The 18,363-nt window shown below is 52.4% G+C and overlaps 1 protein-coding gene and 1 pseudogene across 4 annotated transcripts in view; both read left to right on the top strand.

The window, feature by feature from the left end:
- PITRM1 (pitrilysin metallopeptidase 1) overlaps positions 1–18,363 on the top strand; it is a 45,501-nt gene that overhangs the window by 25,805 nt on the left and 1,333 nt on the right. For 2 of the 4 annotated variants that reach the window (XM_045464461.1, XM_045464462.1), the window contains 11 exons: positions 6,672–6,810; positions 10,933–11,049; positions 11,697–11,829; positions 12,839–12,959; positions 13,062–13,138; positions 13,391–13,556; positions 13,804–13,904; positions 15,445–15,601; positions 16,294–16,365; positions 16,798–16,910; positions 17,840–17,965. In XM_045464461.1, coding sequence (XP_045320417.1) covers positions 6,672–6,810; positions 10,933–11,049; positions 11,697–11,829; positions 12,839–12,959; positions 13,062–13,138; positions 13,391–13,556; positions 13,804–13,904; positions 15,445–15,601; positions 16,294–16,365; positions 16,798–16,910; positions 17,840–17,965 — 1,322 coding nt within the window. The remainder of the gene's footprint in view (positions 1–6,671; positions 6,811–10,932; positions 11,050–11,696; positions 11,830–12,838; positions 12,960–13,061; positions 13,139–13,390; positions 13,557–13,803; positions 13,905–15,444; positions 15,602–16,293; positions 16,366–16,797; positions 16,911–17,839; positions 17,966–18,363) is intronic. The other 2 variants (XM_045464463.1, XM_045464465.1) reach the window with 1 other exon arrangement.
- On the top strand, positions 8,285–8,449 carry LOC123592369 (annotated as a pseudogene).

The following is an 18,363-nucleotide window of genomic DNA, read 5'->3' as shown; positions in this document are numbered from 1 at the left end:
TGAGCCACGCTTGCTTCCCGGAATCTATCCCACTTGATTGTGGTGCATGATTTTTTGTTGTTAACTTGCTGAGACTTGTTTTGTGATCTAATATGTGATTCTGGAGAATGCTCAATGTGCGCTTGGAAATAATGTGTATTCTGCTGTTTTAGGATGGAATGTTCTGGATAATATCTGTTAAATCCTTCTGGCCCAGTGTGTCATTTCAAAGCCACTTTTGCTTGTTGATTTTCTCTTTTGATGATCTGTTCATCCATTGTTATTGTATGATTGTCGAGTAGATCCTTTATATTTGTTATTAACTATTTTATGTATTTGGGTGCTACCATGTCGGGTGCATAAATATTGACAATTTTGACATCTTCTTGTTAGATTGTCCCCTTTAATATCATATGGTGCCCTTCTTTCTCTCTTGTTAGAGTCCGCTCTAAAATCTGTTTTATCCGATGTAAGGATTGCTGCCCCAGCTTCCTTTCACCATCTGTTTCCACGACAGGTGTTTCAAACCCATTCCTCTTGCTTTCAGTCTGCAGGTGTCTTTCTGTCTGAAATGAGTCTCTTGCAGGCAGCATGTCGATGGGTCTTATTTTTTTTTTTACTCATTCTGTCACCCTGTTTATTTTGATCGGAGTGTTTAGTCCGTTCACATTCAGAGTAATTATGGGGACACCTGGGTGGTTCAATCTGTTAAGTGTCCAATTCTTGATTTCAGCTCATGTCCATGATCTCGTAGTCGTGAGATCGAGCTCTGCATCGGGCAAGCCTGTTTGAGATCTTTCTCTCTTTCTCTCTGCTCGTTCTATACTTGCGCACACATACACACGTTCTCCAAAAAAAAAAAAAAAAAAAAAAAAATCAAAGTAATTATTGATAGGTGATGTGGGAAACAGAAGCAAATGAAAAATGAAATGTCCTTACTGCCTACAGTCCATTGACCATCTTTGACACAGGCAGAGTGACCTCCCTCTGCTGCCTCGACAGTGACACTTTGCTAAAGGGCAAAAGGCAATCGAAGCTTAACATTATCCTGACCTCCAGGATCCTGTAAGTCTACTTTAACATATAAAAATTACTTTGAAAACTTCCTTTATCTCTGCCAAATATATGTTAGCAGTCATTCCCCAAGCACATGGCTCACTGATGTACATCTCTAGGGTCTCATGACCAAGGTTTACTAAACAGTAATAAATGATCTTTTCCTAACAGTATCTAGTCCCCTCAGGGTCCTGGAAACCTTGTTTCCAAAATACCTTGGAGGTTTGTGCTGTCCCTGATCCCCTCCCAACCTGAAGGTAGTCAGTTACCTGTCACAACCCCGGTGGAGCTTTCTGCCCTATGGGTCCCACCCCTGGGCTTTAATAAACCAACTTTTTGCACCAAACACACCTCATGAATTCTTTCTTGGCCATCGGCTTCAAACCCCAGCATTTTCTACATCAATAGGTGTGTACTTCTATTTTGTTACTTGTTTTGTGGTCGTTTCCATAGATTTTCTCTGATCCTTTCTTCTCGTGTTTTCATGGTGTGTTGACTTCCTTTAGTGATATACTTGGATTCCTTTTTCTTTGTGTTTGCGTATCTATTACTGGTTTTTGACTTGTGGTTACCATTCAGTTTGTGTATAACATTTTCTCCATTCAGCAGTCTGTATTAAGTTGACTCGTCACTTAAATATGAACCCATTCTTTAACATCTCTTTCCCTCACATTTTAAGTATGTGGTGTTGCACCTCTTTTTATTTTATGAATCCCTTGACTGATTTTTGCACAAACACTTGTTTTTACTGCATTTGTGTTTTTTACTTTTCATAATTGCACTTGGAGTCCCCTTTAATATTTAATATTTAATACCTCTTTGCAGGGTTAGCTTAGTGGTCATGAACTTTTTTAGTTTTCATTTTCTGAGAAACTCTTGATCTCTCCTTCTGTTCTGAATGATAGCCTTGCTAGATAGAGCATTCTTGGCTGCAGAGTTTTCTTCTTTCAACTGTGAATATATCACTCCACTCCCTTCGGGCCTGTAAAGTTTCTGCTGAAAAATCCATTGATAGCCTTGTGGGGATTTCCCTTGTGTGTAATGTCTTTTCTCTTGCTGCTTTTGAGATTTTTTTCTTTATCACTACTTTCTGCCATTTTAATTACTGTGTATCTTGGTGTGGACCTCCTTGGGTTGATTTTGGGTCAGAGGGGCATCTTTGTGCCTCCTGGATCTGTCATCTGTTAACGTCCCCAGATTAGGGAAGTTTTCAGCTACTATTTCTTCAAATAAATTTTCTGCCCCTTTTCTGTCTCTTCTTTTGGGATCCCTATACTCTGTTGGATGGGAGTCACTGAGTTCCCTAAGATTATTCTCAATTTGCATAATTTTTTCCCCTCTCCTGTTTATCTTGGTTACTTTCCGTTATTCTGTCTTCCAGGTCACTAATTCAGCCCTATGCTTCATCTAGTCTGCTGTTTATTCCATCAGTTGTATTTTTTTTTTTTTTTTAACGTTTATTTATTTTTGAGACAGAGAGAGACAGAGCATGAATGGGGGAGGGTCAGAGAGAGGGAGACACAGAATCTGAAACAGGCTCCAGGCTCTGAGTTGTCAGCACAGAGCCCGATGTGGGGCTCGAACTCATAGACCGTGAGATCATGACCTGAGCCGAAGTCGGCCGCTTAACCGAGTGAGCCACCCAGGCGCCCCTCCATCAGTTGTATTTTTTATTTTATCTGTTTCACTTTTGTCTCTTGCTGTGGTTTGGTCCTTTCTTTTCATTTGGGACATATTCCTCTGTCTCCTCATTTCGTCCAACTCTCTGTATCTGTTTCCGTGTGTTTAGAAAGTGAGCTCCTTGTCTTGCTCTTAACAGTAGTGGCCTTATGAAGATGCCCTGTTGTGCCCGGCAGTGCAGTGTCCCCTGCTCCGCAGGGCCTGGCACTTCAGGGGGTGTCTCCTAGGTGAGTTGTGTGCCCTGCTGTTGAGCCCTGGCCTCTTCTTCCTTCAGTCTGCTTGTCTGCAGAGGCTCTCTCTGCCTTGTGGGCAGTGTTTGTTCTCCAGCAGGTGTGGGGCACGATATAACAAGATATGCAGTGGTGTGCTTGAAGAATGAGTACTTCCCCTGCTGCCACTGGAACTGAGGTCCTTCAAAACACATGGGTCGGAGATGTGTTGGCAGGGTTTGTGCCAGTCTTCTGGGGGAGGAGCCCACAGTGCCAGGACTGAGGCGAGTGTGACTAGGAAGAACAGATCCCTGGAAGCATGGGGGAGGCGTGGCTTGGTGCAAGCCAGTTTCATAAAGAGTGTCAGTGTGCTGCTGATTCCCATAGGTGGCCATTGTTTGTGCTGGGGATGGGAGAGGAAAATGGTACCGGTCACCTCCCTTGTTCCTGGAGGGGTCTCCCTTGATCCCTGTCTCTCTGGGCCTCGCTGTGAGTCGATCACTCTCCTTCCTTTCTGCCCCTGACATTTCTCAAAGTGCTGTATTTGCAAAGACTTTTTGGTGTGCTGTCTCTTTAAAGGTGGGAACTCCACTTACTAACATCTTCTCATGCTGAATTTTAGAATTACAGGCTTCGGGTGGTGCCTGGGTGGCTCAGTTGGTTGAGCGTCCCAACTCTTGATTTCAGCTCAGGTCACGATCTCATGGTTCGTGAGATTGAGCTCTGCATCAGGCTCTGTGCTGACAGTATAGAGCCTGCTTGGGATTCTTTCTCTCCCTCTCTCTCTTCCCCTCCCCTGCTCATTCACTCTCTCTCTCTCAAAATAAATAAACATTTTGGGGTGCCTGGGTGGCGCAGTCGGTTAAGCGTCCGACTTCAGCCAGGTCACGATCTCGCGGTCCGTGAGTTCGAGCCCCGCGTCGGGCTCTGGGCTGATGGCTCAGAACCTGGAGCCTGTTTCCGATTCTGTGTCTCCCTCTCTCTCTGCCCCTCCCCCGTTCATGCTCTGTCTCTCTCTGTCCCAAAAATAAATAAACGTTGAAAAAAAAAAAATTTAAAATAAATAAACATTTAAAAAAAAAAAAAAGAATTACAGGCTTCAGGTGCCTGGGTGGCTCAGTCAGTTTTGTGTCCCAACTCTTGAATTTGGCTCAGGTCATGATCCCAGGCTCATGGGATCAAGCCCCATGTTGGGCTCCATGCTGAGCATGGGCCCTGCTTAAGATTCTCTCTCTCCCTCTCTCTGCCCCTCCCCTGCTTGCACACACTCTCGCTCTGTCTCTCAAATAAAAAATATTTAAAAAAAATAAAATTCCAGGCTTTATGCCCCACTAGGTGTAAGAACTGACAAAATTCAGCCCCTCTCATTTTCAAAGACAAAAGGGGATTCATCCTTTCCAGTGGTGGGTTTCCCAGGGCAATAGTGTGTTTCCACCCTTTTCTGTGTCACCTGCTCCCTCTCTGCCATGGACAGCCATGGATTGTTTCTCTCCCTTCCTGCCATCTTTGGTGCAGCCTCTACCTGGAGAGGAGTTTATTCTGCCAGAGTCCAGGTCGTTCTCTGGGTTATGTGCACCGATGTGGGTGTTTTTTCTTTGTGTCCCTGGGACCAGGTGAGCTTACAGCCCTCCTCCTCCGCCGTCTTCCCAGCCGACCTCATGCTGTTTTGATGACTACCGTTTTGGAGTAAATCTTGAGATCTAGGATTCTGTGTCCAGCTTTGTTCTTTCTCAAAATTGCTTTGGCCGTTTGGGGTCTTTTGGGTTCCGTAAACATTACAGGATCATTCTAGTTCTGTGGAAAATGCTGTTGGTGGTTTGATAGGGATTACACTGAATCTGTAGAGTGCTTTGTAGTGTAGGCACTTGACAGTGTGATTTCTTCCAGTCCGTGAGCACGGTGTGTCTTTTCTGGGTGTGTCGTCTGCACTGTGTGTCAGTGTTTCCGAGTTTGCAGAGCACAGGTCTTTCGACTTTTTGGTTAGGCTTATATCTGGGTATTATTCTTTTTGGTGCACTTATAAATGGAACTGTTTTCTTATTTTCTCTTTCTACTACCTTTGTATTGGTGTATAAAAACACCCAATATCTATGTATTAACTTTCTGAATTCGTTTATTCTCAGTGTTTTTGGTGGACTCTTTAGGGTTTTCTTTGTATAGTATCACGTCATCTACACACAGTGACAATTTTACTTCGTCCTGCCTGGTTTAGATGCCTTTATATTTCTTGTCTGATGGCTACAGCCAGGACTTCAGGACTGTGTTGAATGAAAGTGGTGACAGTGGACATCCTTGTCTTGTTCTTGATCTTAGAGCAGAAGCTCTCAGTTTTTCCCCTTTGAGTGTGATGTTAGCCCTTGGTTTGCCATACATGGCCTTCGTCATGCTCAGCTGTGTTCCCTCTAACTCCACTTTGTGGATAGTTTTTATCATGAACATATGTTGAATTTTGTCAAATGCTTTTTCTGCCTCTATCAGCGAGTGATCATTTTAATGCTAGTGTTGAATGTGGTTTGCTGATAATCTATTGATGATTTTGCATCTGTGTCTATCAGGGATACTGGCCTCCTGTTTTCTTTTATGTAGTGCCTTCTGGAGTTGTTTGAGGAACATAGATGTTAACTCTTTAAACGTTTGGTAGAATTCACCCGGGTGAAGCCTTGACTTTTGTCGAGAATACAGCAGTCCCCTAAATGTGTGGGTATTTTGGTCTTTATGATGGATTCTTTTGATGCTTGCTCGTTTGTTGCCTTGCTTTAGGGCATTGTACTTGGTGTGTGTTCCCTGGAAGATGACCATGAATGTGGTGGGACTCGGAAGGCTTCACCATGGGGCTTGGACTGTTGTGTAGTGAAGGGTCGCTCGGTTGTGCACTGCGCACACATTTTGGGCACATACTTTGGACGTAGGGCATAGGTTGGCCACTCGACCTGCCATCTGTTACTACAGGTTACTTTGGATAAGGTTTGTATTGTAGTGCAGTTCTCTCTCCTCTCTGTAGTGCTACAGACAGGTGTGCTGTGTGTGTGTTTAGTTGTTGAGTGAGAGACGCACATTAAATAATCTAACATTTTTACATGAGGTGGATGTTTATTTCGTCCTCGTAATTGACAAAATCCTGAAGAATTGAGTTCTAACCTTTGAGAAGTCTAGATAAACATTACATTAGTTTCTTCAGTTCTTTTTTTTTTTTTTTTTTTTTTAAATTTTTTTTTTTCAACGTTTATTTATTTTTGGGACAGAGAGAGACAGAGCATGAACGGGGGAGGGGCAGAGAGAGAGGGAGACACAGAATCGGAAACAGGCTCCAGGCTCTGAGCCATCAGCCCAGAGCCCGACGCGGGGCTCGAACTCACGGACCGCGAGATCGTGACCTGGCTGAAGTCGGACGCTCAACCGACTGCGCCACCCAGGCGCCCCCTAAAGTCAAAGATTTATAATGTCCAAATGTGCAAGTAAGGTATAAAGAGAATGTTCAACATTGATAGGTTCCTGGTTTAGACCTAGTAACGGTAACAGTAAGCACCCAGTAGTGAGAAGAACAGCGTGTGTGAGGGTGACGGCTGGGGTCTCACGCGGCTCGTGCACTTTCCGTAGGACCGCCTTTGAGGTGTGTTCTGTCGTCGTGGCTAATTAAAACGGGTGGTGCACCTGCGGGCCCATGGAGTGGCGCTGGCGGCTCGTCAGCAGGTTGGCCTCCAGCGAAACTTGTTTCAGCTTCTCTCTCTGTTGCTGTGATTTTTGCAGAATAATCCGCATAAGCTGACTTTGTCGATGAAACCCGACGACAAGTATTTTGAGAAACAAACACAGAAGGAGACAGAAAAACTGAAGCAAAAGATCGACTCTCTTTCCCCGAAAGACAAGAAGCAGATCTATGAAAAAGGTCAGATGTGTAATTTCCTCCTGATTCCCTAGCCTTCCCCCAACCCCAGTGAGCTTTGTGAAACGAGCGGATAGTTGGAGGCAAGTGTCATTTGAACTACCACGTATTTATTGGGCACCGACAAAGGTCACAGTTGGATGCGATGGCTTCAACCCCAGTAGGATCGCCCTGTTCTCAGAAGCTTCATCCTGTGGGTGAGGAAAGGAGGAGCGCTAGAGAGGAAAGGCACTGTGGTCCGCCCCCCACACACACACCCTGTGACCCACGGTCACCCAAGGGCTGGAAGCGATTCTCCTTGTGCGTTGTCAGAGCTGTGTCATGGTGCCTGCATCTGTCATGCCTTTCACCCACAGCACAAGGACGCATTTGGAGAGAGCCAGACACCGCGTTCACGTAACCTTTTTTTCAGTTCATCGTTGACACTGCTCAGTGTCGCCATCAGTTGTTGTCACTCTTGCTGTGCCGAGTTTATGAATTGAACTTGATTATGCGTACGTATATACAGGGTTTGGCTCTATCGATGGTTTCAGGCATCCACTGGGGAGTTCAGAACATACTCCCCCCCAGATCGTGACACACGGCGGGGGGCCGGGTGGCGCAGGCCTGGGTGCAGACAGAGACGGGTACCTAATCCCTTCCTGGGCTAAACACACCCTAAGGCCCAGTGGTCTCCTCCACATGATGTGCCCAAAAGAAACAATAGCACATGTCCACACAAACTGGAAACCGCTCACATTTCCATCAGCCTGGTATATCTGTGCAGTGACAATACTGTTCAGCCACAAAGAGGAGCAAAGTACGATGCACTTCGTAGTGACGAGAGCCTCAAAAGCATTGTGCTAAGTGAAGTTAGCCAGGCCCAAACAGTGCCTGCTGCCCAGTGAGTCATTTACATGAAACCGTAGAAGCGGTGAAACTATACTGACAGAAGGCGAGTGAGCCCGGGGGTTGCCTGCAGGGAGCCAGGAGGGAACTTTTGGGGGGCGGAAATGATACCGCAATGTGATGATTATACAGCTTTACGCGTTTGTAGAATTTATTGAATTGTATCTTTAAAACCGTGGGTTTTATCGTAGGTAAATTACACGAATAAATAAAGTCTATCCGAATCGATCTGCAGTACACAGGGACACGGCCACCCCGCCAGAATAGCAGTTGGCTGGGATCACGTGAGGGATTATCAGGTTTATCGGGCAGCGGAGTTGGCTTTAGGTAGGAAGTCAGTAACGCTAAGGTTCAGATGATTTAGTCTAGTAAAGGTAATTTGAGCATGTAACTTGTGACTCTACCTTGGAGTTCTGGTTTTTGCATACAGCTCTTTTAAGCTCTTCATGAATGTAGCCAGCTAATTGTGAGTAATCATAAACGGAGCTCGCTAATTGTGAGTAATATAATAATAATTCCTTCTGTTTTATGAGTGCTGGTCATCAAGTTCCGTCTTCCTTTTTTAAACTGAGGTATAATTAATTGATTGATTGCTTCTTGGCCTTTTGGCTGAGGTCAGCTGTACTGTCCTGATACGTTTAATATCTGATATGTTCTCTGTCCGAGGACAATCTTATAAATGGATTTATTAATAAGTTCATAAGGAAGAGATACAGTTGGTATAGCATTATTTTAGCTTCAGGATATAGCAGTGAGTTGACATTTGTCCATCTTGCAAAATGATCACAGGGCAGCTAGTCAGCACCTGTCCCCACACGGTTGCAATTTGTCTCTCGTGGGACGGGAACTCGTGACATCTGTTGTCTTAGCCACTTTCACACATGCAGCACAGCGTTCTCACCTACAGTCCCCGTGCTGTGCGGTCCGTGCCATGACTTTAGACTGTAAGTTTGTACCCTTTGGCCCTTTCGCCCATCCCTCACACGCCTCCCACCAACCTCTGGCATCCACCAGTCTGTCATCACTGCGAGCTTGGCGTTTGCTTTTTCAGATGCCACGTGTGCGTGAGATCACAAGGTGTTTGTCTTTCTCTGCCTCATTTCACTTAGCACGATGCCCTCTGTATTGTCATAAACGGCAAGATTTCATTCTCTGTTTACGACTGAATAGCATCCATTGTACGTATAACCACGTCTTCCCCCACCGATGGACACCCAGGTGGTTCCCTTATCTTGGCCGTCGTGGACAACACTAACGGACGTGGGGGTACGGACACCTTTCAAGTCAGAGTTTGTTTTCTTTAGTTAAATGCCAAGGGCAGAATTGCTCGATCCTGTGATGGAATGGGACCTCCGTCTGTTTTCCGCGGCGGCTGCCCCGCGCTCCGTCCACCAGCGGTGCCCGAGGCTCCCCGTTGTCCACACCCTCACCAGCCCACACTTCTGGTCTTCCTGATTCTGGCCACTCTGACAGGTCGTGGTGGTTTTGATTTGCATTTCCCTGGTGGTTGTGATGTTGAGCATCTTCTCATTTTGGCCTGTCGGCCTTCTGGATGACTTCTCTGGGGAAACGTCTGTTCAAATCCCCTGCCCACTTTTAATCAGGTTATTCAGGCTTTTTTGCTGTTGAATTGTAGAAGTTCTTATATATTTGGCTATTAACCCCTTATCAGATGTAATTTGCAAATATTTTCTCCCATTCCGTACTGCTTTTCGTTTTGTTGATAGTTTGCTGTGAAGAAGCTTTTAGTTTGCTGCAGCCCCACCCGTTTTCCATTTTTGATTAAAGCCCTTTGTGGCCCGGAGCGTAATTGTAGGCCTAAGCAACAGGACCTGGTACATTCCTTGAGTTGCCAGACTCTTGGCCTGGCCGCCGAGATGTGCTCGGTTCTAAGAAAACCCATGTGCTCTGGTCCACACTCGCGTGTGAGCGGATGGAGGCCCACATTACAGAAACGTGTTTTTCGCTTGCAGATCACTGCGCAGTTCCGTTAAGTGTGACACGGTGCTGGGGCACGTGAGGGGTCTTTCCGGCCAGTACGTCCCGGGTGTGGACCGCGGCTCGAGCGGTCTGTGCGTCCGAGTTTACTCTGTAGAGGAGCGCGGTGGGAGCGGTGGGGCAGGAGACTGACTTGGAACGGTCTTCCGGTTTGGGGTGTCTGCGTCACTGGTCACGTGCCTTGGCCCCGCTGTCGGGAGCCGGGAGCCTGTCGCCTGGCAGAGGACGGGCTGCCGGAGAGTTCTGTGCTGACCCCGGGCACTCTGGGAGAGCAGGTGCTGAGGTGAGGGTGCCGCCCAGGACCAGGGGGCCCTAGACCTGGACGGGGCGGGCTCCTGAGCTCCCGCCTACAGACCCAGGTGACGTGGAGGGGCAGGGTGGGGGAGTCAGCCCACAGTTGGTGGGGGCCTGGCAGTCTGCGGGAAGCCGCCAAGAGCCCACTCCCTGGCGTCTCCCGGAGCGAGGGCTGTGGGCCAGCCGCGGCAACAGTGCTGTGCCGGGGATGGGCCCCCACGGGACAGGCTGGCAGTCTGCCGTCAGGTGTCGGGACCTCGGAGGTAGATGCGGAGGCCAGGTCCACTCAGCTTCTCGGACGCGCGAGAAATGAAGCTGTTTGTTTGACGGAACTGGAGACCGCGCAGTGTTTTTCCCTCGTGCGCCGTTGCAGACTCTGCGCCCAGCCTCTGGGGTTCCCGCCCTGACGGGCTGCGAGGTTCTGTGACTCCGGAAGGAGGGGCCTCTCCCCTCTTTCGGGAGCTGTGAGAGGTCAGGCCGAGAAAACGTCTGCTGGAGCATCTGCAGAACGTGTGAAACCCGTGGTTGCACACGCACCGTGCTGAGGCTGGCACGGCTGGAAGGAGACAAAGCAAGTGCGGAAGTTACGAAATTCCGGTCCAGCAAGGAATGGGTTGGAAGTCTGACAGCAGCGGGCTGAGCATTCGGGCTCTAGTACAGTCTGGTGGGGTGGAGAGGAGCCTGAGCAAGCCCGGCCCGGCCCTCAGCACAGCAGTGGCCCCAGCACAGCTCTCCGTTCACGTCGTGGGCAGGAGGGCACTTGGGAAAGCTCGGCCTCCCGGGCAGGCTATTGTGCCGAGTTGGGTTTGCTCGGCAACGGCAGAGCTGGCAAGCCGCGGTGCCCCGGGTGGCTGCCGTCCGTGTGGGCCGGCCCTAGCGCAGGCGAGCGGGTCGTCAGACCCCCCAGCTCCTGCCCTGATTGCTCGTCACTCTGCGTGGTTCTAGGTCTGGAATTACAGACTCAGCAGAGCAAAGCTCAGGACACGTCTTGCCTGCCAGCGCTCAAGGTGTCGGACATCGAGCCCACCATCCCGCTCACGCACCTGGAGGTGGCCCTGGCAGGTCAGCGGGAGGCTCGGTCTTGTTTCTGTGTCCACGCCGGCACCCTCGTGCCCAGCCAGCCCCGTCCGGGGGAGGTGGCAGGCCGCGTGGGGAGCCGGAGCGCGTGGCCGTGCTGGGAGTGGGGGTGTGGGGGGCTGCGGCGCCCCCTGCCGGCTCCTTCCCGTCTCGCCCACTTTGCCGCTCGTGGGCAAGTGGGGGCACGTGCCCGAGGAGCCCACACCTGGGCTGTGTCACTCAGGTCACGGGATCGCCTTGATCTTGAGAAGCGCCCTCGCTTCCGCTTTGTCTTAACGCGGCTCCTTGTGTTTACCACCACCGGGTAGTGTGTGTGCACATAAGTGCACGAGGCCTCTGGGAAGCGGGGTTAACGTCCCCCATGTCTTCACCGCGGGACGGGGGGCACATGGGACGGGCAAGGGAGCGGGGTCGGGTGTTGCCAGCCCCCCCGAGACCGCGCAGACGGCCGCACGCAGCGGGGGGGGGGGGGGGTGGGGGGGGCGGTGGGCAGGGCAGCCGCAGGGCCCGAGGAGCGCCCCTTCCGTCCGGGCCTGGCCGGGGGTGTGGGTGTCCTCGGGGGGGAGCGTTTGAGGAGGGCATACCGAAGAGTGAGGAGGTGACTGAGAAGTGGGCTGCTTGTGCCCCCGCAGCCGGCGAGACCCCCGTGCAGTACTGCGCCCAGCCCACCAACGGCGTGGTGTACTTCAGAGCGTTTTGCAGCCTGCACACCCTTCCCGAGGAGCTCCGGCCCTACGTGCCCCTCTTCTGCAGCGTCCTCACCAAGTAAGGGCCTGGGGTGGGTCTCTGCGCGGACGCGCAGCTGCTGTGTCTCGGTGCGTCAGCGATCACCTTTTAGCGAGTCGTTTTAGTTTGGAAAAGCCCTAGTGTTTTTGCGAAAACAACGGTGTCCTGATCAGAAAACATCCGCACGTCGGCCACGTAGGCGTGGGGTGACCCGGAGAGGCCGTGTGGCCTCCACTGAGCTGTGTGACGCCATGACCCCTGGTGGAGCGGGCGTCCGGGTGGATTTGAGATCACGGCCCGCTCCTCTTCTGGGTCTCTGTGGCTGGCCGTGGCGGGGCCACAGCTCCGTGTCTGTGTGCCAGGACACCAGGGGGATGGAACCCTGTAGCAAGTAGGCTGGAGCCCCGTCACACACGTGGGCTTCATGTCAGAGGACACAGGTCCCGTGCACCCTAGCAGAGGTCATGGGAAGACACCTCCGACCTTTGCCGCGTTCTTGCCCTTCCTTGAACACAGCCCCCCACTTGTCCTTCACGGCACAGCCGTTTCTGGGGGGCCTCACGGGTGTCACCGTGGCCTCCGGCCTCTCTTACCTTGGGAGCTAGGGTTAGGCTGTTTCTTCCAAAAGCATCACCCGTGCCGAGAGGACTTCTTTTCTTAAAAGCTCACAGAGGCCGGTTCTCCAGATCTCCTTTCTGAGACCGAACACTTGAGCAGATGAAATCTGGGCCAGAACGTTTTAGAAGCAGAGAGAACAGGAAGCATTAAGAACGTGGGGAAGCTCGGCCTTGCAAAGCAGGGCTTAGGGTTCCGTGCTTAGCGCCGGGCAGTGGCTGCCTGTGGGCTGGGCGGGCGGGATGCCGCTGACTGGAGTCCCCGCACACATCGTGTCTGCCTGGAACGGAGCGCGAGCGGTGGGCAGGTGTGGTTAGGGGTGTGGACGCGGGTCGCTGGAGGCTGTGGCCACGGTCGTGCCAGTGGCTCACAGCGGAGGGTGACGCGGCCCAGACCACACTGGCGGTGGGGGAACCCTTCTTTGCTCTGACAGGCTGGGCTGCGGCCTTCTGGACTACAGACAGCAGGCTCAGCAGATCGAGCTGAAAACGGGGGGCATGGCCGCGTCGCCCCACGTGATCCCTGATGGCACGCACCTGGACGTGTACGAGCAGGTAGCGGTTCCCTCTGCGTCACTGGGCGCTCCACGGCATTGCTCCAGCATGTTCTTTGTCCCTGAAATTAAGTCGTCATTTCTTCCTTTTTGCATGGTTTAGGGTGTGCTGTTTTCATCCTTCTGCCTTGATAGAAACCTGCCAGACATGATGCATCTGTGGAGTGAGATATTCCACAGGTAACTGTCTGTAAAGACCTTCCTCCTGGGGCTAGATCAGAGGGCTGAGTCTCCAGTGTTGTGAAAGTAGGAGTTTTTACTCATTTGTCGTTTGTGGTTTCTGCCTGCATCTTAGTTGTCATTCCTGTGGACGTGTAAAATTTCTGACGGTGTTCGCATCGTCTGGAAACCGACATTTAATGAACTTTCCGGATCTCGAAAGGGGTGTGGCCGGGTCTCCAGGAACTGAATACGCTTTTATTTTCCCCGAAGCCCATGCTTTGAAGAAGAAGAATATTTCCGAGTGTTGGTTACGATGTCCGCTCAAGAGCTGTCCAACGGAGTGCCTGACTCGGGGCATCTGTACGCGATGGTCCGGGCCGGCAGGACCCTGACGCCGGCGGGGCACCTGCAGGAGACCTTCAGCGGGATGGACCAGGTGACTCACCGGCCGGGGCCTCCAGCGCTGGTGCCGGACTGTCGCGTCCCAGGAGAGCTAACTCCAGCCGGTCGCGTTTCACAGGGAAAGATCCCTGTAATTCACCTTCCTCCTCCCACCCCCCACCCCCAAGCCTGGCTGGCGAGCCCCACACGCGGCACGGCCAGATTCTCGAGTCGGGGTTTGGCTTCCGGACGGGCACGGATGCCTGGGGGCCCGCGTGCAGGTGTGGCTTTCTCTGGCTCAGGTGAAGCTGATGAAGAGGATGGTGGGCATGAGCGACATCAGGCAGGTCCTGAGGAAGCTGCCTCGCATCACGAAGCACGTGCTGAACCGTGACAACATGAGGTGGGGCTCCCGCCGGCTTCTCAGCAGCCCTCCTCCCGCTCTCCCCGTTCCCCAAAGTGCGGCCGTCAGACGTGTCTCCCTCGAGGCGGCAGCACAAACCTGCCTTCCGCTCGGCAGTCGCATTCTAGCCCTCACGCCCTCTGATAACCAAGAACGCGTTCTTCACGGGAGAAACATATTTGAGAGTAATAACAGCTGTGGAGGGTGGGGAGGAAGCAAGCTAATTTAACCCAACAACTGCAAAGTAGAGTCCTTGCACACGTTTAGTTACGGTGGTTCCAAAAGTAAAACCGTAGATGCTCCATAAGCAAGCAGTCGGTGAGCCCGAGGGAAGGCCCGCTCACTCGAGACCAGAGTGAACACACAGCGTCTCTCGTGAGAACAGGTGCCTGATGGGATGAGGGAAGCCGTGGCACCGGTGACTGTCAGTCGGCCCTGAGCCCTCAGGTCCGTGAGCATGAAGGGAATTTTAAAATGACTGACGGTGTATTTTTGGCATCTCACTGTCAAGGACACAGATCTAGATTAGCCTCTAGTTCTTTCTAGAGCTCCCCAGTGTCTTCCCCTTTGGTCCTCAGGGATCACGGCAGGTTCTCCCCGACCACTGGGAAGACAGTTGTCCTCAAAAAAAAATGTTGTCATGTTTATTTACCTTTGAGAGAGAGAGAAAGAGCACAAGCAAGGGAGGGGCAGAGAGAGAGAGGGAGACACAGAATCCGAAGCAGCTCCAGGCTCCGAGCTGTCAGCACAGTGCCTGACGCGGGGCTCGAACTCACGGACCCTGAGATCATGACCTGAGCCGAAGTCGGACACTTAAACCGACTGAGCCACCCAGGCATCCCTGGGAGGGCAGGTGTCTTAAGCACTGTGACCACTCGGACCTTCTGTTTCCTTCTCCATAAAACACTGCGTATTTATGGCAGGGAGTGAACGACTGTGTGCGAAGCAATTGGTGTAGCGTCTGGAACAGTTAGCACCGATCGGGGTGTACCTACTGTTAGTGACAGGAACCCAGGGGCTAGGGTCCAAAGGAAAAGAGGGACAGCATCTGTGGTCTGTACCGTTCAAGCGACCGGTACGTGATAGCAGGGTTTGTGATGCCGTGGAATTGAGGAGACTTGTGTGAGAATAGTTTTGGAGGGCATGGTAATTCCTTGGCAACTTAAACTTCTCCGCTTTAATGACCGGTTCATGTTTTCAAATTGATTTCCCTCCTAGACAGTAATTTAGGTTTTCCACCTTCAGGTAATGTAAGCCCTTGGCAGATGGCGATACGTTGTGTGTTCTCCTTAAGGGACAAGGACACAGTTCAGTGTCAGGCGTGCGGTCACTATGTCCTGACGGCTGGTCCCCACCTGCGTCACTGAAATAACGGGGGAGGCTTTTTGGAGAAGACGGCTCTGTTACTTCTGTATTTGGCTACTGTTTCTCTTTAACGGTTCAAACGTTATTTGATACAAAAAGTAAATACGTAGTATTCACTCCTTTGTGTCATTCATACAAGACGTGATGAATTAGTAAAAGTGTTTTATTTTTTCAGTAAAGCTCTCCTACGTCTATATGGCTTTTCGAACAGATGCTCCGTGAATGCTACGCCTCAGCAGATGTCTCTGGCAGAAAAAGAGGTCGAAAAGTTTGTTCGAAACGTTGGTCGGAGTAAGGCGGAGTGGAAGCCGGGGCACCTGTCCGTGGTCGAGGTGAGCCCTCGCCAGGCGTGGGCCCCAGTGCTTACATCTGCGGCCGCCCCCGTCCTGAGTGTGGACACCACGTCCCGTTGAGGGGAGGGAGCAGAGGACAGCAGGGTTTAGTAGCTTGCCCAGTGTCAACCCAGGTGAGAGCTTAATTCAAACCCCACCGTCCGGCCTTCCATCCTGCGTTCCCTTCTTGTCACGTGGGCCTTTGCAGTGGGCGCTTTCCTGATGCGGAAAAGCAGTGGGTTTGAGAGCCTCTGTGCTAGCGGGAGAGCAGCCAGAAACCCTCCCGCTCAGGCGGGTCTCCCGGCTGCTGGCAAGGCCCCTCAAGGGGACTCTGTATCGCGCGGACGTTTGTCCCGGCCTCCCAGGCAGAGGCCGGTCTGCTCTGTTAGCTTGCAGAGTGCATCTTCGTGCGGGGAAGGGTGACCATCCACAGGCTTTGCAGACAGGACTCTGCCCCCCCTCCGCTGTGTCCCTGTGCCCGTTCCCCGGTCAGGACTGGTCGGCCTGTCTTCCAGCGACAGCCTTGCCTCTCCCTGAGGCTCTGAGAACCTGCAGACATTACACTGGTTTAAAACACTTAGCATGTGTGCCCTCACGCCTGTCACTGGCTCTGAATTTTCATGACCGGACCTGAAGTGTATCAGGTGAGTCTGGGGGCTTTCTCACTTCTCTCGGAAACTCTGTATTTTCAGAAACCCGCCCCCAGTGGGTCCAGTGGAAGCACGCACATTAGCGGCCCCCAAGTCCTAAGGAAGCTGATCACGGTAAGTTCACACGGCCCCTGTCACCTGGGAGGAGCAGCGCGGCTTGTGCGTGCCCTGCTGGTGTGGGGGACATGTCCCAGGGGCCTTGTGCTCCTGTCGCGTCCCCGCCGGCCGCCTTCACCGCGAACTGTGCAGTCGGCGCTGCGGCCCCTCCCACGCTGCCTTAGGGGCTGTGATGGTGGTGTGGTTCATCACAGGTACAAAGACTTAACGTGTGTCTGGGGATGAATGCAAAGACGGGGTCACGCAGCGGGCTGGGTGGAGACCACGTAGGAGGGAATGCTCCTAGTTGAGGAACTATGTGTTCCTTGGGTCGGGGTTGGGATATTTCATCGTAAAGCAAGAAGCTGTGAGGAGTGACGGGGGTCAGCGCCCTGCCCTTGGCCATGAGCCTGCGAGTGGGAGCCAGCAGGGCCACGCCTGTCCCCTCAGGACCCCACCTTCAAACCACACCAGATGAAGACACACTTCCTGCTCCCCTTCCCCGTGAACCACGTGGGCGAATGCGTGAGGACCGCCCCCTACACGGACCCGGACCACGCCAGGTGCGGGGCCCAGGAGGGCGGGGAGCGTGAGGAGGGCCCAGGAGGGCGCAGGGCTGCTGCTGGGCTCGAGGGAGAGGGGGGTCTACGTTCGTAGGAACTGAACTTGTGCTCTGTACACTAAGCCATGCAGACCAGGCCATGCACTTCTACTCCTAAGTACATTTAAAGCACGACCATGTTGTAAGCACTCCTGGGGAGGAGGAGTATCGTTTTTCCCCCTTCCTTTGTATTTTACAGTTTCCAACTGTGAACTTGTGTTCCTTATACAACACAGAATATTTGACAATACATGGGGGTGAACCCCCGGTCCCTGCTGGGATGCGGGGAGCCCATCTGCCCAGGTCTGGCCCGGAGCGCCCACGAGGCGAGCACCTCCCCCACCGCCGTCTGGGGGGGCACCCGTTCACTCCTCCAGTTAACGTGTGGAGGGCTGGGGGCTCCGGGCATGGCCGCTCTCTGTCCTGTGAGGATGCCTGCTGGAAGCTTCCGGCTCTCTCTCCCAGGACGTGAGCCCCCAACAGGAATGTGGGACCCACTGGTAGAACTCGCTCTGTTGGAGTGTTTTCTCAGGGAGGGTCCCCGTAGAAACGTACTGAAGAGCTCCCCGTGTTTTGGGAGAGAGCGAGAGAGAGGGCAGGTGGGGGTTTAGATGAACGAGGGTCTGTACGTGTGCCCGAGCGATGAGGTTCGTGACCTCACCTGATGAGACCTTCAGTGCCCCCTGTGCGCTGTCCCCAGTCGAGAGGGATGCCCCCACCTCTCTCCCCACCTCTCCCCGCAGCCCCCATTTGAAAATTCACGTCAGATTTTTCTCCCCGTGTGTGTTCTCGGCCTTAGAGAAGGGGAAGGCGTAGCGTGTGTCACTGTTAAGTGAGAGCCTTCTGGCGGGAAGGGTACGGTTGTAACACGCGGTCTTCAATCCATCTCAGCCTCAAGGTCCTCGCGCGTCTCATGACGGCCAAGTTCTTGCACACAGAAATCCGAGAGAAGGGCGGCGCTTACGGCGCAGGCGCTAGACTCGGCCGCGATGGGATGTTCACGTTTTACTCCTACCGGTGAGTGGGCGCCGCGCTCCCGCCACCGGCCCCGCTCACCACCCGAGGGCCGCGCATACGCGCGGCGGGCGATCCTTTGAAAGAGAAGCGTTTCCCCTTGTTTCTCGCTTCTTGGACGCAAAACCACACCCAGCAGTGTCCTCTGGGTTGTTCGTGTCTAGGAGACGCAGTACCGACGGGAAACATTTTGGCTTAAATACTGCGGTTACCCGAGACCAAGATTTAGTTACCGAGGACAGGAGCTGAGAGCTTTCCGGGCTCCCAGCGATCCCAGAGGCCCGGTGTGGGTGCCGGGCGTGGCGCTGTCGTGCCCTGACTGCTCCCGCCCTTTGCTTAGAGCAGTTCCTGAGTTTCTGCAGACCCGAGTTAGAAATCTGCTGGAAGGAGGAGTTTGCCGC

The sequence above is a fragment of the Leopardus geoffroyi genome, chromosome B4, assembly GCF_018350155.1.
Source record: "Leopardus geoffroyi isolate Oge1 chromosome B4, O.geoffroyi_Oge1_pat1.0, whole genome shotgun sequence".
Classification (NCBI taxonomy): Eukaryota; Metazoa; Chordata; class Mammalia; order Carnivora; family Felidae; genus Leopardus; species Leopardus geoffroyi.
Note: the sequence above shows the minus strand (reverse complement) of the source record. Positions and strands in the feature narration are given on the sequence as shown.